At 53.2% G+C, this 27,300-nt stretch overlaps 12 protein-coding genes across 12 annotated transcripts; 5 read left to right on the top strand and 7 right to left on the bottom strand.

The window, feature by feature from the left end:
• Positions 1-654: 654 nt before the first annotated feature.
• J4E85_009024 (uncharacterized protein) lies at positions 655-2,799 on the bottom strand (the record flags this gene model as incomplete). Its single annotated transcript, XM_051473248.1, has 6 exons — positions 655-725; positions 777-1,481; positions 1,535-1,813; positions 1,863-2,077; positions 2,122-2,626; positions 2,679-2,799. 6 exons carry the CDS (start codon positions 2,797-2,799, stop codon positions 655-657), a joined length of 1,896 nt encoding a protein of 631 aa, XP_051322911.1.
• A 1,216-nt stretch (positions 2,800-4,015) lies between these two features.
• J4E85_009023 (uncharacterized protein) lies at positions 4,016-5,320 on the top strand (the record flags this gene model as incomplete). The annotated part of the gene is made up of 1 exon (XM_051473247.1): positions 4,016-5,320. The coding sequence occupies one exon, from the start codon at positions 4,016-4,018 to the stop codon at positions 5,318-5,320; it is 1,305 nt and encodes a 434-aa protein (XP_051322910.1).
• A 648-nt stretch (positions 5,321-5,968) lies between these two features.
• On the top strand, positions 5,969-7,965 carry J4E85_009022 (uncharacterized protein; the record flags this gene model as incomplete). The annotated part of the gene is made up of 3 exons (XM_051473246.1): positions 5,969-6,358; positions 6,452-6,488; positions 6,512-7,965. 3 exons carry the CDS (start codon positions 5,969-5,971, stop codon positions 7,963-7,965), a joined length of 1,881 nt encoding a protein of 626 aa, XP_051322909.1.
• An 89-nt stretch (positions 7,966-8,054) lies between these two features.
• J4E85_009021 (uncharacterized protein) lies at positions 8,055-9,868 on the bottom strand (the record flags this gene model as incomplete). The annotated part of the gene is made up of 4 exons (XM_051473245.1): positions 8,055-8,889; positions 8,967-9,359; positions 9,429-9,622; positions 9,683-9,868. The coding sequence occupies 4 exons, from the start codon at positions 9,866-9,868 to the stop codon at positions 8,055-8,057; spliced, it is 1,608 nt and encodes a 535-aa protein (XP_051322908.1).
• A 1,769-nt stretch (positions 9,869-11,637) lies between these two features.
• On the bottom strand, positions 11,638-12,443 carry J4E85_009020 (uncharacterized protein; the record flags this gene model as incomplete). The annotated part of the gene is made up of 2 exons (XM_051473244.1): positions 11,638-12,239; positions 12,326-12,443. The coding sequence occupies 2 exons, from the start codon at positions 12,441-12,443 to the stop codon at positions 11,638-11,640; spliced, it is 720 nt and encodes a 239-aa protein (XP_051322907.1).
• A 473-nt stretch (positions 12,444-12,916) lies between these two features.
• On the bottom strand, positions 12,917-14,658 carry J4E85_009019 (uncharacterized protein; the record flags this gene model as incomplete). Its single annotated transcript, XM_051473243.1, has 4 exons — positions 12,917-13,308; positions 13,383-13,911; positions 14,024-14,571; positions 14,622-14,658. The coding sequence occupies 4 exons, from the start codon at positions 14,656-14,658 to the stop codon at positions 12,917-12,919; spliced, it is 1,506 nt and encodes a 501-aa protein (XP_051322906.1).
• A 748-nt stretch (positions 14,659-15,406) lies between these two features.
• On the top strand, positions 15,407-17,695 carry J4E85_009018 (uncharacterized protein; the record flags this gene model as incomplete). The annotated part of the gene is made up of 2 exons (XM_051473242.1): positions 15,407-17,009; positions 17,049-17,695. The coding sequence occupies 2 exons, from the start codon at positions 15,407-15,409 to the stop codon at positions 17,693-17,695; spliced, it is 2,250 nt and encodes a 749-aa protein (XP_051322905.1).
• A 304-nt stretch (positions 17,696-17,999) lies between these two features.
• Positions 18,000-19,658, bottom strand: J4E85_009017 (uncharacterized protein; the record flags this gene model as incomplete). The annotated part of the gene is made up of 5 exons (XM_051473241.1): positions 18,000-18,390; positions 18,439-19,133; positions 19,185-19,262; positions 19,315-19,440; positions 19,494-19,658. 5 exons carry the CDS (start codon positions 19,656-19,658, stop codon positions 18,000-18,002), a joined length of 1,455 nt encoding a protein of 484 aa, XP_051322904.1.
• Positions 19,659-19,926: 268 nt separating this feature from the next.
• Positions 19,927-20,558, top strand: J4E85_009016 (uncharacterized protein; the record flags this gene model as incomplete). Its single annotated transcript, XM_051473240.1, has 2 exons — positions 19,927-20,342; positions 20,393-20,558. 2 exons carry the CDS (start codon positions 19,927-19,929, stop codon positions 20,556-20,558), a joined length of 582 nt encoding a protein of 193 aa, XP_051322903.1.
• A 597-nt stretch (positions 20,559-21,155) lies between these two features.
• J4E85_009015 (uncharacterized protein) lies at positions 21,156-22,077 on the bottom strand (the record flags this gene model as incomplete). Its single annotated transcript, XM_051473239.1, has 2 exons — positions 21,156-21,911; positions 21,976-22,077. 2 exons carry the CDS (start codon positions 22,075-22,077, stop codon positions 21,156-21,158), a joined length of 858 nt encoding a protein of 285 aa, XP_051322902.1.
• A 1,219-nt stretch (positions 22,078-23,296) lies between these two features.
• On the bottom strand, positions 23,297-24,298 carry J4E85_009014 (uncharacterized protein; the record flags this gene model as incomplete). The annotated part of the gene is made up of 5 exons (XM_051473238.1): positions 23,297-23,410; positions 23,461-23,531; positions 23,582-23,823; positions 23,879-24,185; positions 24,238-24,298. 5 exons carry the CDS (start codon positions 24,296-24,298, stop codon positions 23,297-23,299), a joined length of 795 nt encoding a protein of 264 aa, XP_051322901.1.
• A 1,376-nt stretch (positions 24,299-25,674) lies between these two features.
• Positions 25,675-26,188, top strand: J4E85_009013 (uncharacterized protein; the record flags this gene model as incomplete). Its single annotated transcript, XM_051473237.1, has 4 exons — positions 25,675-25,805; positions 25,861-25,926; positions 26,025-26,090; positions 26,137-26,188. The coding sequence occupies 4 exons, from the start codon at positions 25,675-25,677 to the stop codon at positions 26,186-26,188; spliced, it is 315 nt and encodes a 104-aa protein (XP_051322900.1).
• Positions 26,189-27,300: the final 1,112 nt, after the last annotated feature.

Genomic DNA, 27,300 nt, shown 5'->3' with positions numbered 1-27,300 from the left:
ATTTCGTAGCTCAGGCGCGATAGTGAGTAGTGAGGGTACATCAGGAACCACAGATCCGGAGCACGCTTGCGCGATGCGGCTGCGCTTAGGATCTGGGACTGGAAAGTGCATGACTGCAGTTCGAGACAGTGATTGGGCTGGTGTTCGAGTGCCGCGGTCGGCGTAGGTGTGACTGACGGTCATTAGTAAGTCTACAAATACCAAGCCCATGATGAGCGAAGAACTTACGGGATAGCCTTCAATGCTGCTGCATGCGACGGCGGCACAAGTGAGTGTAACGGGCTGCTTTGTTTCTGTACAAGACGACTGAAACGGTAGAGAGCAGGTGAGCGTCGGAGTTGTGGAAGTCAGTGAGGTTGTAGCGCATGAGCTTGGACCTCGCTTGTTGTGGAAGGAAAGAGCGACGACCGTTTGCCCCAGAGCGCAAAAGACGTCTCTCACCCACCTGGATTACGTCATGTTGAAGCGATACCTTCAGAAAACGTGATGACAGTGAGTGACTGCAAAGCCTGATGCCAAAGGAGAAGCGACAATAACTATCGCATGAGAGGACGAGATACCCTGCGGATGGTTAAACTTCCAATGCGCGCAGATACTAGCAACATGAGTTGCATCTTCATAACAACAAGACATCTGCATTGAACCCAACAACTTCTAAATACGACCCCTCTCCAGAAACTTCTTCGGCAAATCCACAGTCTTCGCGCGCATATACTCCATAGCATCTAGTCATCAGTTAGCAAGACACACTTCACGAAAGCCCAGGTTGCACTTACTCTTCCCCAAAGTATCATACGAAGAACACGTATTATACCCACCATCCCTCAAGTGATCATGCAGCAAAAAATGCACCGACCGAATCCCCGCAATCTCAAACCGGTCAATCGGCTTCCCCTGGTACTCATCCTTACCAAGAAGCTGCTTAACGCGCTCGATCGTCATGAACGAGCGCAGCCAATCCCACTCGTCGTCGTGGCGCACGAAGAAGCCGCAGTTGCAGTCTGAGGCTTTGTCTCCGGAGCGGCCGGCGACAATGTAGCCTAGTGGTGCGCGCACTGTCTCGCCGAACGAAGATAAGTCGACTGGGGAGGAGGTCTCGTAGGAGGCTTGTTGGCGGGGGTATTCTTTTGTGATGGCGGGTGGGCTGAGGTCGGTGGACGTTTTGTTGCCGTACATGGTGTGAACGCGTAGGGGAAGTTGGTCTTGGGGGAGGAGCGAGACCCAGTAGTCGTAGTAGGGCTTTGGTGCGATCTGGCGCAAGTCGTTCGACAGCGACAGACCGGGAGCAGATTGGAGGAATACTTCGAGACACCAGCGGTTGAAGCCGTTGGGAATGTCGGGTCGTACTAGCTCGGGGTCGGAAGTCTGGGCGAAGATGCGGAAGTCGACTGTTGCTACGTCTTGATTGTGGGCATCGATTGGTGAAGAACCGTTTTGGTGGAATCTGAGTGTCTTGAAGCGGTTTACGTTGTCACCCATTGCTGTTCATTATCAGTATGGCGTCGTCTTTGTCGCAACCATACGGTGTGCTTACCGTAGCGGATTTGGTCTTCAGTAATCTTGCACTTCTCCTCGATATCAAGACCGCATACAAACATATGCCACTCGCATTGCCAGCCAGCTGGAGCGGTAATACCTACCTTAGTAGTCGGTGGCGGAGGAAGCCCTTTGACTCCTGTGACACGCACAACATCCTCGCCTACTTGCTCCATCTTGACGTCCGTGATATCGGCCGTAACATCACAGTTATAGTACAGCGGTCCCTGGATCTCGTATAGTAGCTGCGAAGTGCATGTTCCGACAGTCACGCAACCTGTATGCGTTAGCGGCGTACAACTCCAGCTTAAGGTACCGATACCTACCTCCGGTATCTTTCTCTTTCGCAATGTTGAAGCTGCCGTCGTATTCGACCTCCGCGATAGGGAACCCCATGTTGATGTGCTTTCCAGTCTTCATGAGATCTTTGAACATGGAGTAGTATCCTCCGGTAACATAGGCTGAGCATTCAACTAGATGGCCTGCAATGAGCGCTCCGGCAAGTTCGTCAAATTGATCGTTCTTCCAGTCATGCCACCACCTGATCACGTTAGCTGAGGTAAAAAGTCCATTGTTGTAACTTACGCCGCAGCACCAATGACCGGCGCAGCATCTGCGAGCCTTCCACCAAGCACAATATCAGCGCCCTGCCGAAAAGCCTCTGCTATGCAAAGTCCACCCAAATACGCTTGTGCGCAGATTGGCTGCATTCCCCATTCCTCAAGCTTCTTGCCATGCATCAAGCTTTCGAATTTCTCCCCCTTCTTGATGAGACTGTTGACCTGCCCAGTCACATCGTCTCCTTCTATCCATGCCACTTTGAGGTGACCAGCACCCGCTTTCTCCAACATATCAACTACAACTTCCGCGAGAAGTTCAGTATCTGAAGCACCAGCATTCACCGCGAGCTTCGTCTTGTTCTTGACTAGATTCGGTATCGCTGGCTCGAGGCATTGGATGAAGGTATCGGCGTACATGGCGTTCTTCTTCCGGTCTTCAAGGCTCGTCGTGCCATTGGTGCTCTTCGTAGGCTTCTGCTTTACTTTGCCGCTACCATGTACGGTCATGGTCATTTCGGATAGCCAATCGCCTGTTCGTGTCAGCTCAAAGTCCTCCATAGCCAGCGTTCAGGGGGGTCTTACCCATAACAACATCAACCTCCGGATCACCCGCCATCCTCATAATAGCAGTCGAACGATCCGTAAACCCTCCCGAGCATCCTGCGATGCGCACAGCGCGCTTGCGGTCAGTAGAAGGAGACATTTTCACTCGTTTGGGGTTTGGCGCCATATAGAACTCGTACCAACGATCTGAGAAAAAGATCAATTCGCTCCATGACGGAGAGTTTCAAAGCTATATACCAGGCCGTCCAGGACCGGCTTTCCGGGGTACGGCAACCCATCGAGGCTGTTGCAGGGCCGTTACCCTGATACCGTCCAATGGCGGCTATGCATAAAGGTAGCGCGACACTCATGTCATGTACTGGGAGCTACTTGCGGATAATCTTGAACGATGGAAGACGATTTCCTGAGAGCTTATGGCGGGGTTGCGGGGAAGGAGACGGACGCGAGCGCGCGGCGCTGCTGAAGGCCCAGAACTGTCTTCATTGTGATACCATCAACGGCATGATTTAAGTGTGATGTGCTCGTAGTTGGGTCGTTGATTTGCGCAAAATGCCGACGCGTGCTTGACTTTCGCGAATTGATGAAAGGAGGAGGACTGTGACGCGCGATGTTCGCGACTCGGCTAACGACTCATTTTAGTCAGCGATGAGGTTTTGCATGACTCGGCGACGTTGTCCAACTCCAGGAAGGAGTGCTCCGCAAATCGGGCAGCGTCACCTCCTGGACATCACCACCAAGCTCAGAACTGCCTAGGCCTATCTACCCGTTGCATTCGGAATCATCGCGCTATTTCCATCGATCAAACGCCTATGCAGCGCGCTTTGTACGGCACAAGCCGCTAATCCTCCTGCCCATACATACATCACAAACCCCAATGAGTAGCGCAATAGCCTTGAAAGGGGTTCAAGACAACGGCGCTGATACTCCCTCATTTACTAATGGCTTCTACTGGCAGTACATCCTTACTCGAGAGTCAAAACCTTCGATCTTGCTTGCGATTCTTGCATTCTTCGGGACATTGTGCAAATAGGCGGATACCTTGCGAAAGCAGTCTTGGTCGCATCGAATTCGACCATCAGCCAGGCAATCACTTTCACACCATGAAATTACACAAAGTACGAAATTCTAGTCAAACAGGCAGAGCCTTTGTCTAGTCTCCCAGTTGTGTAGTGTACGATGTCACTTCGGCATCAATTCACACCTCCAACAGCAACCTAAGAGGACCCCTTACCGACTAGCAATCATGTAGTCCAACGCAGCGGTGAATAAGCAGAGAAACTAGGTGGTCTTCTACATAAGCGGTTCGAGCTTCGCCTTTCTTCATACCTCTAGTTACTTACAACCCTACTTCAACCATGGACAAAACTCAAGCTCAGCTGGTCGTCTTATTGGCAGCTATCACTGCCGGTTCGGTTGTGACTTTCGAGTACCTACGGTGGTCTGATTCACGGCCGAAGACTCTACCAGTGTCCTTAGTTGCGCAGACTACACCCGAGACTCCTCAAGTTACGATTCATTCTGGAAAGAAAGAGGAGAGTGCTCGGAAGTCTCAGGTCGATACCTCCACTAATCAGTCCGTTGTGAAAACCACAGTAGAGACTCACCCTGAAGAGCCCGAAGAGGATGGTCAGGAGTCACAAAACGATGTTTCCGCGAACCCGCCTGTCGCCGAGACCACAACACAGCGTCCCGGGGTCCCATGCCATTGCGATCCGTGCAAAGAGCACAGCCAAAGGTCTCAAATGGATACCTCCGCAAATCGGCCTGCCATGATTTCTAGAGATAAGGAGAACCGAACTACACTCGATGTCCATCTCATTCAGTCGAGATTTGACTTCCAGTGCTCCTGTGACTTGCACGCAAAGCAGCTTTACTTCAACTGGCCTTGGACATGCAATTCCAAGCACAACGAGGACGACATCATCCTTCAACCCAATTCACGACCTACCTTAATCCAAGATCACGAAGATGGTATCTACGAACCCCTGTTACTGGCACACCGCACCATCGAGTACTTCTCTCGCCCCGAATCTGCCATGGACTCCAGCCAAACCGCGGCCCTTGCCCAATGGCGCAAAAGCCACGAGCGCACCCGCGTCCTCGAAATGCTAGCCCAGCACGACATCCGCAACAAAGACACGCAGTTCTTAACAGATTGGGTCGTCTCGCAGCTCAACGAAATCTTCTTCTTCGGCGCAATCAAGAGCCTCGAAACAGTCTGGAACACCAATGAGCTGGACAGCGAACACGGCATACTAGGAGACGCAATTACAAAACTCAAAGACGGAAACAACCACTCGTTCATTCGCCTCCACCCAACACGTCGCTGCTACACACAATCGGAGTACAAGCGTACAGGCAAGACCCTCGCGGAAGAACGCATGGGATGCATTCTACACGAGATGCTACATATCTTCCTGGATCAACATATGTGTGAACTATGTGGTACGCCCGAAAATAGGTCTTCTCATGGAAGGGCGTGGCAGCGGATTGCAAGGAAGATTGAGGAGCAGAGCTTGCGTCTGTTGGGTATCGAGGCGGATGTAAATCGACTGTCTAGCTTTATGAATGATTGGCAGGACTACGATACTAGGGAGAATGTTAGTATTTGCGATTTGCAGGATTGGGGCTTTTGGGAGAGGCCTGAATACAACATGTAGGGGCTGAGCGCGGACGGTGGAGACTAAGTAGTGTTTTTTGTCTAATTGTTCGATGCTAGAGCGGAGACCATACACCCTGGTCGAGGATGAGTCTAGATACTCAGATGTACTTTGATAGAAATATGGTCATATGTCTGAAATCACTTTGTTGCGATTGAATACAGTGCCAGGCGCTTCATGTTGAGTTGCGAAGGTGTTCAGCCTTGCCCCACCTCAGGGTTGGACGCACCTTCCCCTGCCGGCAGATCCGCCATCCAGGAATCTAGGGCACTCAGGGTTTTGACAAGGTTCTAGACTTCGTTAGAACACCAACATACCATCGCGACATTCTAGGCAGTAACCAATTTTGCGTTCGCCAGCTCGCGCACTCTGTTCAAGCCACGGGTTCATTTCCCTGGTTGCGGCTGACGCTATGACGTCGCCGCCCTGTGCTCCGCGGTGCTTGTTCGATGAGCAAACGTAACCAGCCGTGCCAGCGTACTCGAAGAAGGGCACAATGGCAGCCTCTACAGACTCACTTGCTGTCACTGAACCTGAGAAAACGACTCAAATGCGCACTTACGATTGATACAACATTGTTACATCGTCACATACCTGCTAATGTAGCCTACGCACGCCGCGCTTGACTAACTGAGGCATAGCGCCACCATGGACATCGACAAAGAGTTCCGCCAGGTTGATGAGCTCGATATTGGACTGGATCGGTCACATATCACGTATCAAGGTCAGATCGAAGTAACCGGAAGTCGCTCCGAAAGTAGCAATGACGACACACCTCACCCACGCGACCCGTCGCCTGTATCATCCACTAGTAGGATAGTCAACAAGGTTCGCCAAAAGAAACACATCGCCGGTGTCAAGATCAGAAAGACTTTGCATATTGCAAAGGCTGAAGATGAAGTCGATGAGCCTGATCCTGATTCGCTGGTGCTGGTCGACACGACGGAAGGAAAGCAATCGAAGTCACGTCTGGACCACAAGTCCACCGCCTCAGAGAAACACACTTTCAAGGACCTCCTGCATAATCCGATTGATACGGTGAAATCCAAAGGATGGTGTCAAGGCAAGCGACCTTTGTTTCAGATGTGAATGCGAAAGCCAGGAGGAATACGGATGTTCCCACCGCGCCAGATCGAGCAGAATCCCACCTTGACGCGCATAATACACGGTTTGCTGACTGAAGATTTCCAGGAAATCAAGAAGTCGCAGCAAACATCGCTGTGAGCGAAGTGCCTCATGGCCAGGAAGTGGACTTGGTTAACGCCGCGGCTGCGATAGAACAAGCTACGACTACGGATGCGAAGGCGCAAGCCCAGCAAACTTTCGCTGAGATGCTCAACCAAAGACAGAGCATCTATGTTCGATGGTCGCTAGATCGGCATGTGACAAAGATTAGGATCCTTCCTCGAGACACCGCAGTGCTCAAGCCCAGATCTGATTTCAAGAAGCAGGATGCGACAGGCTCCAGCGTCACTGACTGGAGATCATATGGTTCGCACTTATTGGACTACTACGCTCACCGATACGGAGGTCAATATATAGGCTACGGATCCGACCCGCCGACCCCTAGCAAAGAGACAATCATGCCGAATATCGAGCGACTTATCGTTGCGACATCGCCTTTCCAGGAGTTCATCATGACCACGCGCCGCGTATACCGCTGGGAGAAACCTCTCGAGACCACAAATTACTTGGTGATCTACCTCGTCCTTTGGTATTTCAACCTACTGCTACCAGGCATGATGTCAGCGCTACTGTATCTGGTAGTCGAGCGACGCTGGCACGGACAGTCCATCCAAGACCTCCGCGAAGACATCGAACACAGAGAAGACGTGGAGAGAACGGCATTATCACTTACCGAGTTCATTGAGAAACAAGGTGACGAGAACTGGGCACACGACCTGCTTCAAGACCTTGGTCCTTGGCTTATGGTTCAACTAGCCGATCTGGCTAATTTCTTCGAAAGTGTCCGCAACTTCTACGAGTGGAGGAAGCCAATGCGCACGCTGGCTGTAATCGTCGTTATGACTGTCGCCATCCTTATCACGGTCTTCACGCCTCTTTGGCTGATCATCAAGATGTCTACGTTTTCTGCCGGTTTCACCTTCTTCTGCCTCTTTCCCGTCTCGGTCAACTTTCCGAATTACCGCCTGCTTGTTTCGCCATCTAAGCGGCTGCTCTGGAACATCCCAACACATGCTGAATGGGCGATTCAGTACATACAAGCCGAAGGCCTTCGTGTAATCACCGAGAAGCAGAGCACCAGCGCCAAAGCAACGGATCTAAAGTACACAAATCATCTCAACGACTCTCTTCCACCGATAAACCAAGACTTCGCCTCCTACCGCTCACAATTCGACAAAACGCCCGGACACCTTGTCATCAACGCAACAGGAGTGCGCTTTGTCGCGAAACGTCCACCACACGAAATCCGTTTCTCGCTGCCATATGTACAGATCAACCAACTAGAGAAGCAAGACCGATATGTGGAAAAGATTATCAAGGTCCTCAAGGAATGTGACAGAGATCTGCGTTTCCTGGATAGGAATGGACATGAGTGGATCTTGCATGAAGTCGAAAAAAGAGACGAGGCGTTTAGTCAGATAGTCGGGTTCAGTCGGACGACATGGCAGGTTTTGTGGTAGTACAGTCCCATCTCTGAACACGAAATCAAGTCTTATGAAGAAAGAGTGGTTCTATAATACAAAACTTCACTCCCCGATCACACCAATGATCAAACCTTGTCAACCCCACTGCTGTCCCCGTCCACACCAACAATCGTAGCCTCCCCATTCCCCAACGTCTCCACCAACCGCCTCGGCCCAACATACCCCCTCTTCCTAATCCACACATACCAGCCGCCCAGCAGAATCGTAACCCCGCCCACCAACGCACTCGTATAATTCATCGTCGTAGTATCAAACGGCACCGCGAACGGGAAACAGTAAATCGGTATCCACACAACCATGTACCCACACGCTATACTCGCGACCGTATAAAACACCGGCGTGGGCATCGTAAACGGGCCCGAGATAACGTGGCGGCGCCGAGTCAGGATATTGGGTAGAATGAACGCGAGGTACGACATCGAGCTCAGCACGATGAAGGACCCTACGAAGGCGGAGAAGGCTGTGGAGCTACCGATGTATATGCATCCGAGGATTGTGTTGATACCCCCACAAGCCAACGTCGCATTAAACGGATTCTCCCACTTCCTATCCACCCTGCCCACCCACTTGCTAAACGGCGTCGCGTCATCTCTGCCCAGCGTCCAGAGCATGCGGCCAGACGTAATATAACACCCGATATTCGTGCAGAATGTCGGGACGAAGATGACGAGTAAGAGGCCGAGGGACCCCCCATGCGTGTTTGTGGCCTGCCGGTAGAGCTCGGCGAGCGGGAAGGGCCAGGGGTTTGAGAAGAGACTGTCGAGGTCGTTTACGGCGTAGAAGATTGTGATGAGGTAGAGGAGGGCGGTTAGGAAACCGACGGTGTATTGGGCGAGGATGGCTTTGGGGATGTTGGTGCGGGGGGAGGGGAGTTCTTCTGCGAGGTGGGATACGCAGTCGCTGTGGGTGGTTGTTAGTATGTCGACTTTGAATTTGACCGTGGTGGCCTTAGAATGATGGGATGCAATAAAACTCACGGCGTCCCCACAGCAAAAGCCCCATTCAACATGCCCGCGCAAAACACAAATCCATCGCTCTTCCACCCAGCCTGGTTCTGCCAGTCTTTCCACACAAACTCGTTGCTCGCGTACCCTTTTCCGGTCCGACTGGGCATGATGGCGCAGACCATGATGGTAACGAACACACCCATGAGGATGAAGAAGAGACCGATGTTTGTTAGTTTAGGCAGCGCGCGATTAGCGAACATGACGACGAAGCAGGCGAGCCAGGTGATGATGAGGTAGGCGATGAAGACGTGCCAACGCTCGAAGGCGTAGCCGGGGTGGAAGAGGCCGTACATGGAGATGATTTGGTTGGCGAGGATGGAGGAGATGGATGCTGTGCCGAAGATCCAGCCTAGGGCGTTCCACCTGTGGTGTGTTAGTTGTGCTCTTGTTTTGTATCATATCATTTGTTGGAGTGGGTTGGGTGATACATACCAGCCAGCGTAGAACCCGATTACCTTTCCGAATCGAGCTCCGCCCGTGACGGAAGCCCAGTGGTATACACCCGCTGATGAGGGGATTGCAGATGCCATCTCTGCGATACACGCCGCAATCATGAAGTAGCAACATGCCACGGCGATGAACTCGTAGATGACACCTGCTGGGCCGCCATTGTAGAGCGCAATGACCTAGACAAGGTTAGTATTCTGTATCCCATGAATCCGTACCAGAGAAAAGGATAGACGTACGATAGACCCTCCCAACGCCGCCCAAACATTCCCCGTCGTAATTCCAATCGCGCAGATACTCAACAAACTGAAATTCCTCTCAAGTTCCTGTTTGTGACCCGACGCGTTCAGGACTTCGCCAACGCCTGTCGCTTCATCGATATCCTCCGGTCTTGGCTCTTCAGCAGACTTCTTTTCCAGATCCATCTTCGAGAGTGAGAATAGATGCTAGACAATGAGCCAGCTGCAGCGCAGTTCCCTGTTGAGTTGCGATGCGATGCGTACGCGAGAAGGTCGTTAATGACTGGGATACACGCAAAAGCGATAAGTACCGTCGCAATGTCAACAACCGTCCTCTCTGCCTAGACACGGCCAACCGGAGATTAATACCACCAATCGATCAAGTCTAGACGAGTGAGCAATCGAGTGGACTCGCCGTGTCGATCGCAGATCAAACGGTCCTACGCGGGAATCGTACAAGCAAACGTCCCGCCCAAGAGATAAGGAAGCAAAGAACGATGGCGAAAAAAAAAGGACGATGAATCTGGCTGAGAAGAGTGTAACGACACAGAGGAAGAAGGAAAGAGATGTGCAATTCACATCTCACTCTTATGACGGCCCGCGACTTCGCACGCCTCTATCTCTGTCGTTGTGTTGTGTCAAACACAACAGTGACATCTACACGTAAGTACGTATGCTAAGCGACGCGACAACATTTCCAAGACGGGCAGATAAAGCAGCCCTACCAGCAACCATGCGACTTCCGTACGCACTAGTTGTACCCATAGCCCAGTTGCTAGATGCCGTCTCTACGCCCCGGTCACGGCCGTCACGCCAAAAGTCAGCCCCAGCGAAGCAAACCCATCCCAAAAAAGTCTGACCTACATACTATAGTACAACGTGCGAGCATCCGCCATCTCCGCACTCCCGCAGCTGGAATGGATACCGTGGAGACGGGTGACGGATATCAGACATCAGGGAACACTAATCACGTTGTGTCGCAGTCATGCATGTCGAACTGATAAGAGAACCTCAGGCGAGCGATGGTGGACCAGGGGTGTAAGATAAGTAAAGATCCCGGGGTTATGGATCCAGGAACGACCCAACCAATGAGGAGTGCAGAGTGAGGTTTGGTGGAGAGGCATCCCGGGAGATACGCGCATTTGGATGCGGAGATATCTTGGGTAACGAGGTGGCGTAAGGCGAGATAAGTGATTGAATGATTACTCCGAATTGGAGTTTGGAGGTGGATCGGGAGATGTTGGTGGAATGTTTTTTCCGGGCTTGAAGAGTGATTGTGAAATTTACAACGGTTGATGCTGTTCTCTGCTCTCCCCACATGAAGTCTGGAATGTGGGTTTGATGCGTGTTGTGACAGAACGGAAAACGGGCGTCCATCGAGCCGCTTACGCCCGCGCTATCCCCCACGCGTGCTAAGCGGCTCTTGCAGTCCTCCATTGGTCGTGCGACTTGATACCGTGCGATGCAGTGACATTGGGGCGTAAATTCGAGATCCACGGAGAAACAAAGGCGTGATACGCTGACAATGGCTGTGCGGTCGGGAAGTACAAATCTCTTCAGCAAAAAAAAGAAAGTAAATTGGTCCACCCACGTCCAGTGCATTGTCACCACAGCTTTTTAGGTGACGTGCGCCGGATAGGAAGGCTGTAGTGGCATGCGCTATATGCTATGTTTCCTGTTTTGTGTTTACCGCGTAATACAGTTAACTACAAAACAACAAACATAGCATATAACGCATGTCACTACAGTCTTCCTATGGCTATATTTCTTAGATACTGTACACAAAATAAACGAACGCACCTTCAACTCCGTGTCCCATGTCATGTCGCTCTGCCAGAGGTCCAGTGATTACATACGTTTCGTCCTCATTTACGCGTGAGCGATATCCGTTTCTAGTGACATATTCAATCCATCTTCAATCCAACTCATTCTGTGTGTGAAAGAAAGTAGCAGGCTCACGCGCTGCGCATCTCGGTATCCTCGGCATCGTCCACGTCGCCAATCTTCCGCTTGCTAGGCGTTGCGCTGCCCTCGTCGCCGTTGTCGTCGCCCTCGGTCCACTCGGTGACTTCCCACTCGACGTGCACGCCGCTCTCGGAGTGTCCGCCGCGCTGCTGCTTGAAGCGGCCCAGGCGGGTGTTGCGCACGATCTCTTCGAACCAGGGCGCGCCTCGCGATTGCGGTTCTGAGCGGACGACTGTGCGGGGGCGGTTTGTCCGTGAGGGTCCGGCGGCGGATGTCTCGTCCTCGTCGTCGCTGCTCTCGCTGCTGCTGGGCAGGAAGCCGAGTTCGCCTAGCATGTCCTGGTCTTCGTCGAGCAGGCTGCCGACGGTCAAGGAGATGTGCTCGGCCTCGTCTCTCGTCCGCTCATTCCATGACGAGAGCTGTGTGCCGCAGTATCCGCAGAATTGACGGCGGGTGTTCGATGTATATGGGTTGACGAAGCTGCGCTTGATGCTCAGGCGCGTCTCGTCGGGGTATTGGGCAAACGTCGCCGAGGTGTACCATGGCAGAGGGACGCGGAGCCAGAGAGTGAGGGGGTTCGCTGAGTGGTGTCCTAGAGTCTTGTTAGCACCGTGTTGGAGAGTAGCGCGCGGCAACCCAAAGCAGACTTGGGCTGCACAACACTCGGCCTGTACTTACGCGACGCAGAGGTATTGTCATATCGCAGCTCGGCCTGGCGGATCTGCTGTGTCGGCATCTCAATGACATAGCGGTTGCGTCCGCACGCGCAGGAGCCGTGCAGCGTCTGCGTCGCCATTCCGGGCTCGTAGAGGTTTGGATGAAAGCGGTTCGCGTGGTGTGTTCGGGTGCAGACAATGCCTCTGCCCATATAACTCTACAACTCGCGATTGACGTGTTTCAGTGTGTGCGGCGTGGCGTGTGGAAAGAAATCGAAATTGGCTGCTGCCCGTCGCGCCTTCCCCAGCTGTTGTGCAACGGCCCGTGCTGCGATTGGTTGACGGTCAGCCTTGTGGTATGCCGACCAAGGTTTACCCTTTCACGTCACCTGGACAACTGTAATGGCCGTGTAAGAATGAGATGGTCTTTATTTCGAGTCGGTAGCTATAGAGGATATTCGAGATATCCGTCGCGAGGCATATGTACTGCGCCATGCAAAAAGTGACAGCCATGGACCCTCGTGATACAGCCTGTCGTCATGTGTGGGGAAGCTCATGAGAGAACATTCGAGCACGCCCTGGCCCCTTCGCGAACCAGAACCTCGAGCTGTCGTCAACCACTCTTCTTCTTTTCTTCTTTCCTCATCTTAGCAACACTCTCATTTACTCTCTCAATCGCCTCCCTAGCGCCATCCCAGCACTTCCTCTTGCCTGTGCTGAACACGCGATGTATGTGCGGACTCCATATCCCGCCCATCAGCAGGTTGCAAAACTTCCTGTTCTGAAGCCAAAACAGCCAGCCTTTCCACCCGTATCCCAGGTACTCGTTGACACCGGTACCGGCAAGATTGTCCATGGCCGCGACCCAATCACCTGTCTCACATTGCCCTGGCGACAAGTTGTAAACACGCTTTGCCGTCTCTGCTAACCACACGTGGTGTTTATCCACAGCGAGCTTCATATCCGGAAGTGAGGGTAGAGAGGATTTGCCCGCCCAGACCTGGGCTATAGCCATGGTTGTCAAGTCTAGTCGTCGTCAGCACGTGTCTCGCCTAACCATCATACCTAGAGTCGCTCACCGAAAATCTTAAACCCACTAATCGTTATGTGTACAGTAGCCATGAACGCCAGACTATCCGGCTTCTCGAGTGAAAACACGTTCTTGTAGAGACGGAAGAGCGACTTCCCATTCGAGCCCGGCGCGTCGAGCCACGCTTGAGGCCGACATTCAGGATTGAAACGCGGCTCGATCATGCTGAAGTCGGACTTGTAGCCCGTACACCAGATTATTGCGTCCACGTCAACTTTTGTCCCGTCTTGCAACTCTACCTCAGTAGCATTCACAATGCGTTTGATGCCTGCGACTGATGTGATGCTGCCGTCCTCGAGGCAGGGGACTAACGTATCAGATACCACTGGTACCTTACTTGCGGGCTCGAAGCGCCATTCAGGGCGGATGTTGAAACTCTGGTCTTGCAGTTTCTTGAGGAATTTATCGAAGAGGAACTCGCCGAGGCGAGGGAAGTATGTTATGACGAGACTTTGGAAGGTGGCGAGACGTAGGTTGTGCGTGTGGTCTATCGGGACACCCTTTATGCGCCGCGGGAACTACAAGAACCATTGTCAGTCTCAAGACCTTTGCACATCAATAAGGTACGCTTCAACTTACAACCCGAGCTCCATGCCGATGTGCCAAATACACTTTATCTGCTATTCCCACCAGCTGAGTAGATGTATCCGCCGCACTGTTGCTGAACCCTACAACCATGACTCTCTTCCCCTTGTAGTCTGCCGGCCGCTTGAAAGCTTGCGAGTGCACACTAGGTCCAGCAAACTTTTCCACGCCTTCTATGACTGGCAGACTGGCCTTACCAACCATACCCCCAATCGCTACAACAACTTTATCAAAGTACTCCTTCACGCCACCTTTCACATCTACAACCCATTTCTCCCGCTCGTCATCGAACGTGATTTGCTCGATGGCAGTACTAAGCCGCATATACGGTTCTAATCCGAAATGCTTCGAATAGTCTGTCAAGTATTGCTGAACCTGCGTAGCCGCTGGATGTGACGGTACGTCGTCCGGGTAAGGGAAATCAGTGTAACACGATCGCTCTTTTGAGACGTTTACGGTTGTGGTTTGCATTACCGATGTTTGCTCTTTCTCCGAGTACTGCCATAATCCGCCGACGTGGTCGTTGCGGTCGAAACCCGTGGCGTGGAATCCTTCTTCTCGCAGGTTCTTCAATGCTACGAGGCCAGCCGGTCCTGAGAGGTTCGGTTAGTTGCTTTATCGTGTCAAGTAATAGGTGTTCTACCTAGTCCTATGACTGCTACAGTGGGAGCGTCTTCCATGATGCTAGTCGTGATGATGCGTCTTTGCGTATGTTTCTTGCCACCTGCTCTTCAGACCAACACGGCGATCGCACTCGACTCCGCACCAATCGTGTTGTTTAATAGACTTGGGAACCGTAACGCAATCACTCTTACGCCGAAAGCGAGTTGACCCTAGATATCGCGTGTGGACCTTACGGCCGTGTTGTTAGGCCGAGCAAGTCCGACGAAAGTGGAAGGGAAGACCAAAGCTACCTAGGTATACTTGACGTCGCGCACTCCGCCAACACATCGAAATCTTACATACTCTACTGTAACACACATGATGCGCTCTCTTAGCTCTGACATCTTGGTGTGCCGAAACAGGAGAGGCTTGGGTCTTGTAATTGGCTCTTTGGCCACAGAGACGCCCGAGGCTTACGCCACGGCCAGCCCCACTCTCACACGCCGTTTCCCATCTCAAGTTGCTGCGCTGCTGCGGCCCTCTTGCCCACGCGTCATATCTGACAAGTTGAATCGTCTTACTGGACGTCGAATAGTGCTAGACAAAACGCGTGGGTTTGAGTTGGAAGTTGCGATTGGGCATCTCCCCGCATCTGAAGGCAGCAGCTTTCTGTGAGGCTGTGCAAGGCAGTGGAGTAGGTACGAATAAACAAGCTTCTAGTTCGTCCTTTACGCCTTAACTTTAAGTACGCTTTCGACAAGTTCCTCGTCTTACTCTACATTGTTAAGTCGAATTAATACTGGCCTTTTATGATTTACTTTGATCATGGCTGGCCCACCATCATACCCCGCCAATACCAACCTCACGTCCAACCCACCACCCCCATCGACATCATCACAGTCCAACGCCGCATTCACACCAAGCGCAACCTCCATCGCCGACTCCTCCGACAATGAATTTGAGCCAACCCCCGTCCACAGCCCAGGCGGACCCCAATATGAAGATTTGCCACCATCCTACGACGAAGCCCGCGACCAAGCCGTCCACGACACCCGTCATGGAATCGCGCCCGTAGACCCCAGCCAAATCGAAGCCCACCGCATCACCACCAACGAAGGACCAAATGAGCCAGAAATATGGGAGTACCGCGTAAGAGGCGAAGAAACAGATCCCGCAAGTGAACAGGAACAAGCACCAGACTATGCGAATCACACAAACGACAAGGCCACCAGTGTTCCAGTCCAGCATGTCAGTACGAGTGAGAACATCGCAGTGGGACGAGTGTATAGCGGATCTACTTCCTCGAGCAGCAAAGAAAAACAGCATGATCTAGCTTCTGACTTGCTCACCCAAGCTCTGGAGTTCAGCCGTGAAGAACCAGATGCAAAGGCGCAGTATGCACCGCATCTAAACCGCATCATCGCGATACCCGAGCACGCAGGACCAGCAAGACGTGCAGACGAACACGTATACTTCCTAGTTGCGTACGCTGAAGTGTTGGACCGACATTCCATCAAGCCAGCCGAGTTTGCCGACTTCCTATACGGTCTACAAGTCCTGACTACAGCGGCGCACACGACAGCTGAAGACTTGCTTCAAAAACCGTCCCATCAAGGACTCTCTTCCAGCATCGTACACGACTACATCCGAGGAGCGAATGAAGCCTTCTTCGCGCCAAGAGGCCTGATTGTGTCGTTCCGCAGCGAGACGGCGCTTCTAGACATGCTTCCCATACCTGCGGGCCACAAACCCAGCGTTCTCGCCAACCTGGCCGATAAGACTGCAACGGCTGAATGGCGTGCAAGGCAATTATACCCCTGGATCGAAGCTCTCGACGCGGACGCAGTGCCGATGCCGAGCGAGAGAGTGCTCAAGCTGCATGAGATGAGTGAACGTTTCTCAGGTCCGACGACGGCTACTGGCTCGCCTGATCATGCTGGAAACAGCGGTCTTGGATCTGCTGGTGCACATGAAGACCCTCCTCACTCCATCCCCGGTCCTCCAGAGGAATCCTCCCACGCACACGGTCGACACGGACGAGGCGCCCATCATCCCCGCGGCAGACGAGGCGGCCACTGGTCGCCGTTTGGTATGCCTGGCCATGGCCCCTTTGGTGCACCCGGCAACGGTCCATTTGGCGCTCCCGGGAATGGGCCTTTCGGACGTGGTGGCCGAGGAGGACCTTTCGGACCCCGCGGCAACGCCTTCTTCGGTCGAGGAGGCTGCTCCCCTCGCGGCGGACGAGGACGCGGACGCGGACGTGGACCACCACAGTCCGCAAACGAGTGGGCGGAAGTAGGCAAAGAACTAGGGAAAATCGGTGAGCAATTCGGTAGACATATGGGGGATCTAGGTGTGGAGATTGGGAAGCGTGCGAGTGCTTTTGGGGTGGGGGTGGGTAGGATGGCTAGTGGAAACGCAGGTGGAAGTATGAGTATGAGTGGGAATAGAGGGCCTACTACCTCAGGTCCAACTTCTTACGAGCAAGTCCACAACGACCTTCCACCTGCGTACGACACGCCACCGGGACAGGAGACAGGCGTGCTATATGGCGATCGTAAAGTCGACACGGCATACCCTACCGACACGAAGGATAAGGGGAAAGCTGTTGCAAAGGACGTGGATGACGACGACGACACCTCCTCGTTGTCATCTGATAGTTCAGACTCAGATTCAGACTCCTCGGATGACGACTACGACTCCGACTCCTCCATCACCCCCGCCACCACCGACAAGACCAAAGCCCTCAAGCTCGCACGCCGCCAGATCAAACAGCGGAACCGTGAGCTGAAGAAACAACACCGCGCCAAGAAACGCGAGTTGAAAGCCAAACACGCGGATACCAAAAGCAAAGGCAAAGGCAAAGCCAAGTCCAAAGCAAAGAAAGACCCGGAGTACAAAGCAGCGAAGAAAGAGTATAAAGCGCAGAGGAAGGAACTGAAGAAAGAGAGACTGGCTGTGAAAAGGGAGTGGCGGGAGGCGAGGGACGAGATGAAGAGGGAGAAGAGGGGGGTGAAGGGTATGGTAGCTGGGAGTAAATCGAGAGAAGTGCCTATGAAAGAGGGAGAAAGGAACGAGAGGATCTGGTTGGTGATCGAGAATTTGGCGCCTTAGATAGATGGAGGGTGATTGTACTGAGTTTGGGGAGTGTTGATATAAATGAGATTTGGGTGGGAACATCCTACCCGCAGCCACAATTTACCACATCAAAAACACAGCATCAATCACATACACACAGCCGTTTGCACGCCACGAGCATTCTTGAAAAAGATCTTGTCAAAATACAATCCAGTCAAGTACTTCATACAAAAAACTACAATAGTAACCTATGCCGTCTAAAAACGCTTTCACAGCAATCATCTTACTATGCACATATTCCCTCCTCCCTTCCTTCCTTTCATCCCCATCAAGAGCCTGCTTATGAAAGCATCCTGCTCATATCATTCCTAATCCTGTTGTAATCGAGCAGACCCTCAATCTGGCCCACAGCCGAGACAGCAACGTCCTTGTCCCACAGCCTGTTGCGGGCGAATTGCATAACGTCCTTCTCTGTGATGCGGCCGACGACGCGCTCCACCTCCTCGGGTGATAACCGGCGGCCGGTGGTGACAATTTGGCGGCCAATATCCTCGGCGACGGCCGTGGTGCCGTCGAGGGCGAGGAGGATCGAGGCCTTGAGTTGGGCCTTGGCGCGCTCGACTTCGGCGGACGTGACGTTCATGGAGAGGCGGGACCACTCGCGGAGGGTGAAGTGGACGAGGTCGTCGAGCTGAGTCAGGTTGGAGCTGGTGAGGTAGATTCCCCAGAGACTAAGGTTTGTTAGCGAATATTTATAGAATCATTCGATTATGACGTACCCAGTGTCCGAGTAGCTGGTGGAGAAGCTCATGAAGCTGTTGGCGAGGGCGTTTTGCGAGACAAAGTTGCTGAGCTTGCTGCCAAGGTAGTCGGAGGTACCCATGGCACGGTCCCAGTTACCGACGATAGCCTGTGTGACGAGCGCGGTGAAGTAGTCGGGGTCGCTCCAGCTGACACCCTCAACGGCAATGGCGATGTTGGCGGTGCCCATGGTGTCGTCACGGAGGCGGACCTCGGAGCCGATGAAGTCGGGCTTTGCCTTTTGCTCAGCAGCGGCGGACTTGGCGGAGTAGTCCTGGGGCTCTGAGGGGAGGTTGGCGAAGTACTTCTCGGCGAGGTCGACCAATTGCTCGTGGGGGATGCCACCAGCGCCAACGAGGACCATGCGGTCAGCGGTGTAGTTGGTCTTGATGTAGTTCTCGAGGTCGGCGCGCTGGATGCTCTGGATGTTCTCCTTGGGTCCGAGGATGGTGCGGCCGAGGGGCTGGCCCTGGAAAGCGGTGGCGTGCAGGTGATCGAAGACAACCTCCTCGAGCTGTTTGTCCACCTCTTCCTGTTCGCGGAGGATGACATCACGCTCGCGCTCGATGGCCTGGGCCTCGAGCTTGGAGTTCTGGAGGATATCGGAGAGAATATCGACGGCGGCGGGGACATCGTTGTTGAAGGCCTTGGCGTAGTAGACGGTGTTCTCGCGCTGTTTTGGTCAGTATCCGGCCCTGGGAATTCTTCGTTCCGTATGACGTACCGAGGTGTAGGCGTTGAGGTGGCCGCCCATGTTTTCTATCTCGAGCTCCAACTGCTGCTGTGTGCGCTTCTGGGTTCCCTGTGCCATGCATCAGCGTGCTGTCCCGGCCATTGCCATTGACTGTCCGTACCTTGAAGGCAAGGTGCTCGAGGAAGTGGGCAGTGCCGTTGGTCCTGTCCGTCTCGGCGCGGCTTCCAGCGTCAATCCAGACACCGACTGTCGAAGTCTGGGCCCACGGGGAGTGCTCGGTAGCGATCTGCGCAGGCGGGTCAATTGCAGTCCTGCATCCTCGTACAATGGCGGGCATACCGTGAAGCCGTTTCCGAGGGTGGTCGACTCGGTCTTCGCGCCGTAGGCCACGGGCGTGGCCAGGCCGCGGGTCAGAGGCGAGGCCCGCGATGATTTGACGGCGTTGATGGCGGAGCGCGAGCGCATGCTGCGCTGCAGGTTGAGGGCGAGCTGGCGGGAAGCCATTGCGTCTGCTCGCTGTGCAGGGGATGGGAGATGGGGCGGTGATGGGTTGGGGTGGATGTCGATACGTCCAGCTGCAGCGCGGCCTAGGTGAGGTGGATGAGTTTCGTCAAATCTGCGATCACGGGACTTTCCGGCTGCCACCGCTGGCCAATGAGGGCGGCAGGGACGTCAGCAATCGACATCCGAGGCATTGTCGTCAACTACGACTGCGATCCCGATATTGCTTCTTGCGACCTCCACGACCCCAAGCAGACAATCAGACTGCACAATGGCCTCCGTCATGCGTCCCGGCCTCCTCAGGCAAGCTTGCCCGCCCGCCCAGGCCTCGCAGCGCATGCTGTCCACCGCGACCTCGACCCTCAACCGCCCGCTCGCCCAGTCGCTGCGACCAGCATTCCAGCGCTCAGCCATCCCCCAGTCGACCCGCATCGCCGCCTTCCACGCCACACAGCGCAACCAGATCCTGCCGCCGCTGCCCCAGAAGATCATCGGAACCACCAACGACCCCGTCCCCGTGCCAGACCCCGACTACGCCCACGGCAGCTACCACTGGAGCTTTGAGAGGATCGTCTCGGCTGGTCTGATTCCCTTGACCATTGCGCCCTTTGCTGCTGGATCGCTGAACCCGCTTTCCGACTCGATTCTCTGCGCTCTTCTGGTAGTCCACTCGCATATTGGATTTGAGTATGTAGATCGAAATTGTATCTTGAGTTACAGTGGCTAACATATCACAGGTCCTGCATCATCGACTACTTCCCCACCAAGCGTGTTCCCCTCGTTCGAAAGTCTGCCATGTGGGCTCTCCGTGCCGGAACTGTCGCATTGGGTCTTGCCCTCTACTCTTTCGAGACAAATGACGTTGGTATCACCGAGGCCGTCGCGAGGTTGTGGCACGCATAGATACATCTTGGGACTTGTACTACAAATGCAGAGGCAGCGCTTTTTTCTGATTGAAGTGTCGTCTCGTTTGGAGTGTTGTGATGGCTCTGCTTGTCGTTGTGGTTAACCTCACCAGCCTTCATCGTTCTAGCCCCGCCCTTCTACAGGCTTATCGAGACGGGGTGTTTACGACCTAGGAGATACAGACTCGTCTTGCTTGCATCCCCACCGAGAGTACATGATGAGCATAGAGATCGGCTTATTAGATGTGTACTGCTATTCGCCACTCAAATATTGGTCCGACTGATGATCAATTCATTGACGATGGCTCAGACAAGTCCAGCTTACATTGCGCCGTACTGTGATAGACAGGACTCTCCTCTAGACCCCACCAGACGCCCCATCTGGTTTTCATGCTTACATTATACCAGCCACGCGATTGTCAACTGTTGTTGATGCTCTCGGCGTGATCATGTCCTCCCACCTCATGCAATGGAAAAGCTGAATACCCTGGAGCCTACGTTGACCTTAGGCCACCTACTTTGTATGATTTATCTTGATGTAGGCCCTAGGGTGTTCGGTCTTTTCCTAGGCTGACGTGCTCCGTGCTGCTGCTACTTACTTAGTCTCAACCTTCCATTGCTCCCAGTGCGTCTTCTCTGGATTGAAAACCATGCCAAACACCTCTTCAATCCCCTCCTCATCCACTTCGAGCTTTCCTTCGTAATCCTCGTGCAGTGCACCATAATTGCCGTGGACGGTGTCGTATACCTCAACCATGATGATGTCCGCTTCTTGCTCGTTCCGCACCCCCAGAAAACCTGTCTTCCTCGGTCCAAGAAACATCATCTGCGCCCAATTTTGCTCCGCCATACGACAGCATCCTGTCGGACAGAACGCATTCGTCAAATCAAACTCTAGGTAGTTCATACGCTTAAACTCTGGGCCCCCACCGTATTTGAAGAAACGATAAAGGTCCTCGATGTAACCATCCAAATCACCGTTCAGATAACTCAGAGCTCTCTCATGCGCAATTTGAAGACGAGCCGCGGGAGCTAGGCTGTCGAAATCGGCCTCCTTTTTCCAAGTGGAACGATCGAGAACGGGAAAGCCTTTGATAGAGCGCCAACTGAAGCCCATGCTGATACTCTTGATCAGACGGGGAGCTGAAGCTGAGAAGAGCCACCGATCTGGGAAGGGTACATGCGTGCGGGTGATATCCACGCTCTTAGTGTTGTGGCAAAGACCTGTTCCTACAAATGGCTGTCTTTTGGTGCTTTCATCCGGTAGTACAAATAAGTTGTTGGCTAGGTAGACTTCCTCAGCCTCGCCATGAACCTGCTTGTTAGTGCGGAGGATACCCAAAGACGGAACCTAAAGATGAGTGTACGAAGTCAGTATTTGTCTCACATACAGTCCGTACATGGGTATTACTAACTCGATAAGACTCCCAGTCCTTGAAGCGTTCCTCGTTTTCGGCAGCGTAGGCGTCGGGTGTATAGAAGACCTTGCCAACAATCACTAGCTCTTCATACACCATGACTCGAAGTTCAACAGGCAAATCGAGGAACCGGAATGGCGTGAAGGCAGTCGTATCCTGAGACGTGGTCGTGGTGGTTGTAGTAACTGTGGTTATGGTTGTCGTCGTCTTTGTAGTTGTGACTCCGGCGCGATCGGCGGCCTGGATTGGCGGCAGTGAGGTGACTGAGTCCATAGTCGTTGTTAATGCTGCTGACGTGGGTAAGGAATACGTTCCTGCTACAATGTCCAGGCAAAGTTGATTCCAAACAGTGTGGTTGTCCGGGTAAGAAGTAGAAGAAAGAAAGGCTAGTCTTATAACACGCGTGGTAGCCTAGTGTTACATAATGAGAGGCGATACATATACCCAGAGTGGTCCGTGTGCGAAAGAATCAGGCAGACGATTAGGAAGGAGCTCGTCCTACTTCTTGCGCTGGTGAGCTTTCCCTGCTTTCGTTACAGACCTAGTGTTTAGCACCCCCGCCTGAGCTAGGAACTTCTGTCCCTAATGGGTCCACGGTCGTGGTATTGAGATCAGTCCAAATTCTTCTTAAGAATTGACTTGCTTTATTCCGATAGAGGTACTCAACACCTCTGCTGTGCATTGGTGCTTGATACCTCGGAAAGACGCATGTCCCACTGCACGAGGCAGTCAGAGCGGGAGCTTTTATCATCGGGTTGCCAGTGGCACACGAGCCTTGAATATAGTCGCGAGCTGATGTGTGGTTGCGCGAGAGTGAAAGAGTGAGGAAGTGAGGAATCCGCGACAACAACTTACCTTAACCACGTGCGTGACGTAAGCAATACAAAGCGGAAGGAGCGCCCAGTCAACAAACATAATTCACTTCACACCTTCAACAAGCACCCCAAATAGAAGCGGATATCTTTGATTATAAGTCTTGAAGAGAATGTAGGAACAGCAAAAGAGCCAGAACTTCGTATAGCCACCATCCAGCCACACTCTAATCTTGAAACACAACGTATCAAACCAACGAGACTAGGCAGGAAGGGACGGTATAGTGGTATAAAGGCGAAGACACCAAGGTAAAGGATGTAGACAGGATTGAGAATTTGGAGTCTAAACAAAGCGCACCCGGGGCCTGAAAGTCACACCTAGGATATACCCTCTCATGCCACTACTGTAGAAAATGATGAGTCTAGCCATCATTGACCGTTTACCAAGATGCACCAATAACCACTAAACCCCTGCCATTTTTGCGTCTGTTATCGGTTTTTCGGATTTATGCCTTGGCGTCGGCGGGAGCCTCGCTGCTCTCAGCCTTGGGCGCGTCGGTGGCGGGCTCGCCGGCTGGGGCGTCACCGGAGGGCTCGGCCTCGGACGATGTCCAGAGGGTCTGATAGGAATTAGCGTGTGTGAAATAAACGGGCTGTGGAATGAACTTACGAGGTTGTCACGGAGAAGCTGCATGATAAGGGTAGAGTCCTTGTAGCTCTCCTCAGACAGGGTGTCGAGCTCTGCAGATTCGTTAGCTTTGTTCAGTACGACTACTTCGTCCTTCACATACCAGCAATAGCGTCATCGAAAGCCTGCTTGGCGAGTTGGCAAGCCTGGTCGGGCGAGTTGAGGATCTCGTAGTAGAAAACGGAGAAGTTCAATGCGAGACCGAGACGGATGGGGTGGGTAGGAGCAAGGTTGGAGGCAGCAACATCGGTAGCAGCCTTGTAAGCCTCGAGCGACTTGTCGGCAGAGGTCTTGCGCTTGTCACCAACGGCGAACTCGGCAAGGTAGCGGTGGTAGTCGCCCTTCCTGGGAAGACATGAAGATTAGCAAACTGACTAGTCAAATGCACGTGGCGCCTTACATCTTGTGGTAGAAGACCTTGGACTCTCCGCTCTCAGCAGAGGGGATCAGGTGGCTGTCAAGGCACTCGAGGATGTCCTCGCAGATCTTGGCCAGCTCGGCCTCGATCTTCTGGCGGTACTCCTTGATCAGAGTAACCTGGGTCTCGTTGCCCTTGGACTCCTCCTTCTGCTCGATCGAGGTGACGATTCTCCAGGAGGCGCGGCGGGCACCGATGACGTTCTTATAGGCAACGGAAAGGAGATTTCGCTCCTCGACGGAGAGCTCCTGGTCTGCGGAGGCAACGGCCTTCATGTTCTCGACCATCTCTGTCACATGTCGTTAGGACACGATGCGGTGCGTTGTTTGTGGTGCGCTTACCCTCGTAACGCTCGGCCTGCTCGGCCAGCTTGGCCAGGTACACGGAGTCTTCGTAACCCATTGTGATGTGTGGTCTGTGCAAATCGCTGTTAGCTGATGTAAATCGGATTGAAGCGCGCGACAAGTGCAACCAGTGGCTATCGCAGTTGCTCAACAACGAGCAAGCCCCTCAATGTGCGCTATGGCCGTAATCGGAGAAAATGTCGTTTCGCGGCCGTTGTCGACTGTCCGCTGGCTGTCCTGTTTGTGTTGAGGGCTCGGAGTATGCGGCAAGTGGAGATGTGCCAATTGCTTGCGTGGACTCTACACCTCACAACAGAGGCGCAAAGAGGGGCGGCTCGAGCTACCACGGGTCTCCGAAAAGAGCGCCGATACACGACACCCACGACAACAGCGGCCGAGCGACTTGAGACGAGCGATTTCGACAGCGGGCCATGCTGATGGGAAGAGCGGGCCTTGTTTACTGCGGCTGGGGGCGCAAATTGCAGCTGTCCGCGGATTCGGGGGGAGTGACGAAATGCAGTGGAGCAGCACTTACGTAGAGAAAAGTTGGTATAGAGAGGGAATGTAGGCTGCTAGAGGCGGCGATGTGGTGTTGGCAAGAAAGTGAAGTGCAGATGTTTTGGTCAAGGGCGGCTTGTGGTTGAGTTATCAGAGGAGGGGACTTGAGAGGGAGAGAACCCGACCAGTTGACTCGTCTTGGCGTCGATCACGCCTGCCTATCCTTGGTTTCACACGGCCCAGAACTGGCGCGACCTTCTGTTCTGACAGGCGAACACCATCCGCCACCGCCTCAGCGGCCCCTTCCTGGCCTGAGTAGTACCTGCTGTTGTTTACAGGCTTGCAGAGTCGTCTTGGAGACGCTGTCGTCGAGTCCCTGAACAACATGCCCCGCAGTACACCCTTTCCATGACAGCTACAAGGACCGGGCTTCACGACGAGCATTGGGCATCACGTTTGGCCTTAAGCGCACATTGGCTCTGCCAGATAATGGATGCGATAGCCGTGAACATGCTAAACATACGTCGAGCGAAAAACTTGCCATGCTGTTTGGAAGGCGTTCAGATCAAGACCATGTTGCTGCAATCGATGTAGTGATACAAACCCCGAAGTCTTCTTGTCACATGGTGCTTGTTGTGCTTTTTATGCTGAAGCAACTTTCATAATTCAACAACACATCGACAGACGTGACTCCGACGTTACCCCTCCGGTCTTCCTAGATATACAGGCGTATTATGCTAAGAGGTCATGCGCGTACCAAACTGTCGAGTGGGCCAGGCAACGATATTGAGACCCTTCGAAATCACGTGGCGATGACGCACTTGCACGTCCAAGCTCCCATGTCTTCCAGATGTCGAGCCATCACTCCACCTCAGCATACCAATTGCATATAACCACCCAACACCCAGCATCTCATCTCTCTACCGATCCGCCAAAATGCTTCGCACATCCATCATCAAGAGCGCGCGCTCAATTGCCGCTCCTCGCTACTTCTCCGCCTCCGCCCTCCGCATGGCTGAGGGCTCCACCGGCTCTGGAGCTTCAAGGGCTACTGGTGCCGCTGGCGGGTGAGTCTATGCTCATGAACTGTAAACCCTATACCCAGACTAACCGGTATTGTAGTGACGCCTTCACCAAGCGCGAGGCTGCCAGCGAAGAGCTCTACATCCGCCAAGAAGAGAAGGCCAAGTACGTACTCCAGCTCTGTATATCCCGATATCCCGATGATTACTTCGCACCGTTTCAGACCGAGCAACGACCCGGTACAACGTGCTGACAACAAACAGGCTTCTCGCAATCAAGGACAAGCTCAAGCAGCAAAGGCAGCACATGGAGGATTTGGACAAGCACATGTCAGTAATCACAGCTTGGCGAAAGACAACACTAACAACAACACAGCGACGACGTCATTGCTGAGTCTGAGCGCTCCGGCCAGGGCGAGCAAAAGTGAGCGCGTAGCGGGTGCTCCGGACGAATATCGCGGGCCGACCCATACGTCGTGTTATACTTGCTATGATAAACAATAAAGATATCGAAAGAACATAAACTTGGCAATTGGGCTGTTGGACTTCACGGCAGATGCTTGCGTTATCTCGTACTTGCTTCTCTATCTCGTCCTTGTTCGTGTCAGAGAGAGCATGGGTCTGAATACTTCAAGGTCTCCTTCCCAGCACATATGTGGGCCTGCCATCTCAACACTCGCACCTGCCACTTTGAGGCTTGATGGGTTCTTCACCGCAGGATGCTCCAAAGTTGCCCTTTTCGTTCAGTGTGCATCTGTACATCTGCACATCACGTTTCAGTATACATCGAGCGAAGTACTACCGAACGATCACGGAAACTTTCGGTATCACGCGGAAGTGCGTCACTCGCTCTGATTCGTTCGAGTAGGTTGTTTCTCGGATTATTACAACGTCAGCTCATCGAAGATCTGGAGACCGCGGGATCCACTACATGGATACAACCCGGGATACTCCAGTCACCACCCCGCTCGAGGCTGGATCACAACTCGATATTTCCCGTTTTGTTTTTCTGCCGCGAAGGATCTGACGACAACACATCCTCGTATTCAGGCCCGCTGCTCCAGCCTCCGATATCTGGAGCAAGTGCTTACGCAGCCTCGCGCAAAGTCTGTCATCGCACAATCGGCCGGAGAGCGGAGAATGTGACTTCCTTGCGCCGACCTAGAACATAGTTCACTGCCGTGTGATACCGCTGCATCGGTATGGTCGATCGTTAAATTCGGTCATCTCTCCAGGCGCATTCGCAGTGTCGAATATAGACTTTACTCCTTTTTCGCGAACATGCCGACCGTATGAACGCCTGACTGCCTAGGCCTCCAGACCGCCGTCATTGTTAGCCCATTTCAAACGCCTTCCGTGTTCACGCAGCTAGGCGTTTTACTTTTGTTAGCGAAACAGGTACTTGGGCTCGTAATCGTGCGTGCCGCAGGGATCCCACTAGCACGTGTGGCAGATAGCCGACATCTTACCACGAACATCCCGGCTGCGATTACAACTACAAGCGACTACCCTGTGAACGTTCGAGTAACTTTCAAGATCA

The sequence above is a fragment of the Alternaria conjuncta genome, assembly GCF_024043145.1.
Source record: "Alternaria conjuncta strain BMP 0040 chromosome Unknown scaffold_15, whole genome shotgun sequence".
NCBI lineage: Eukaryota > Fungi > Ascomycota > Dothideomycetes > Pleosporales > Pleosporaceae > Alternaria > Alternaria conjuncta.
Note: the sequence above shows the minus strand (reverse complement) of the source record. Positions and strands in the feature narration are given on the sequence as shown.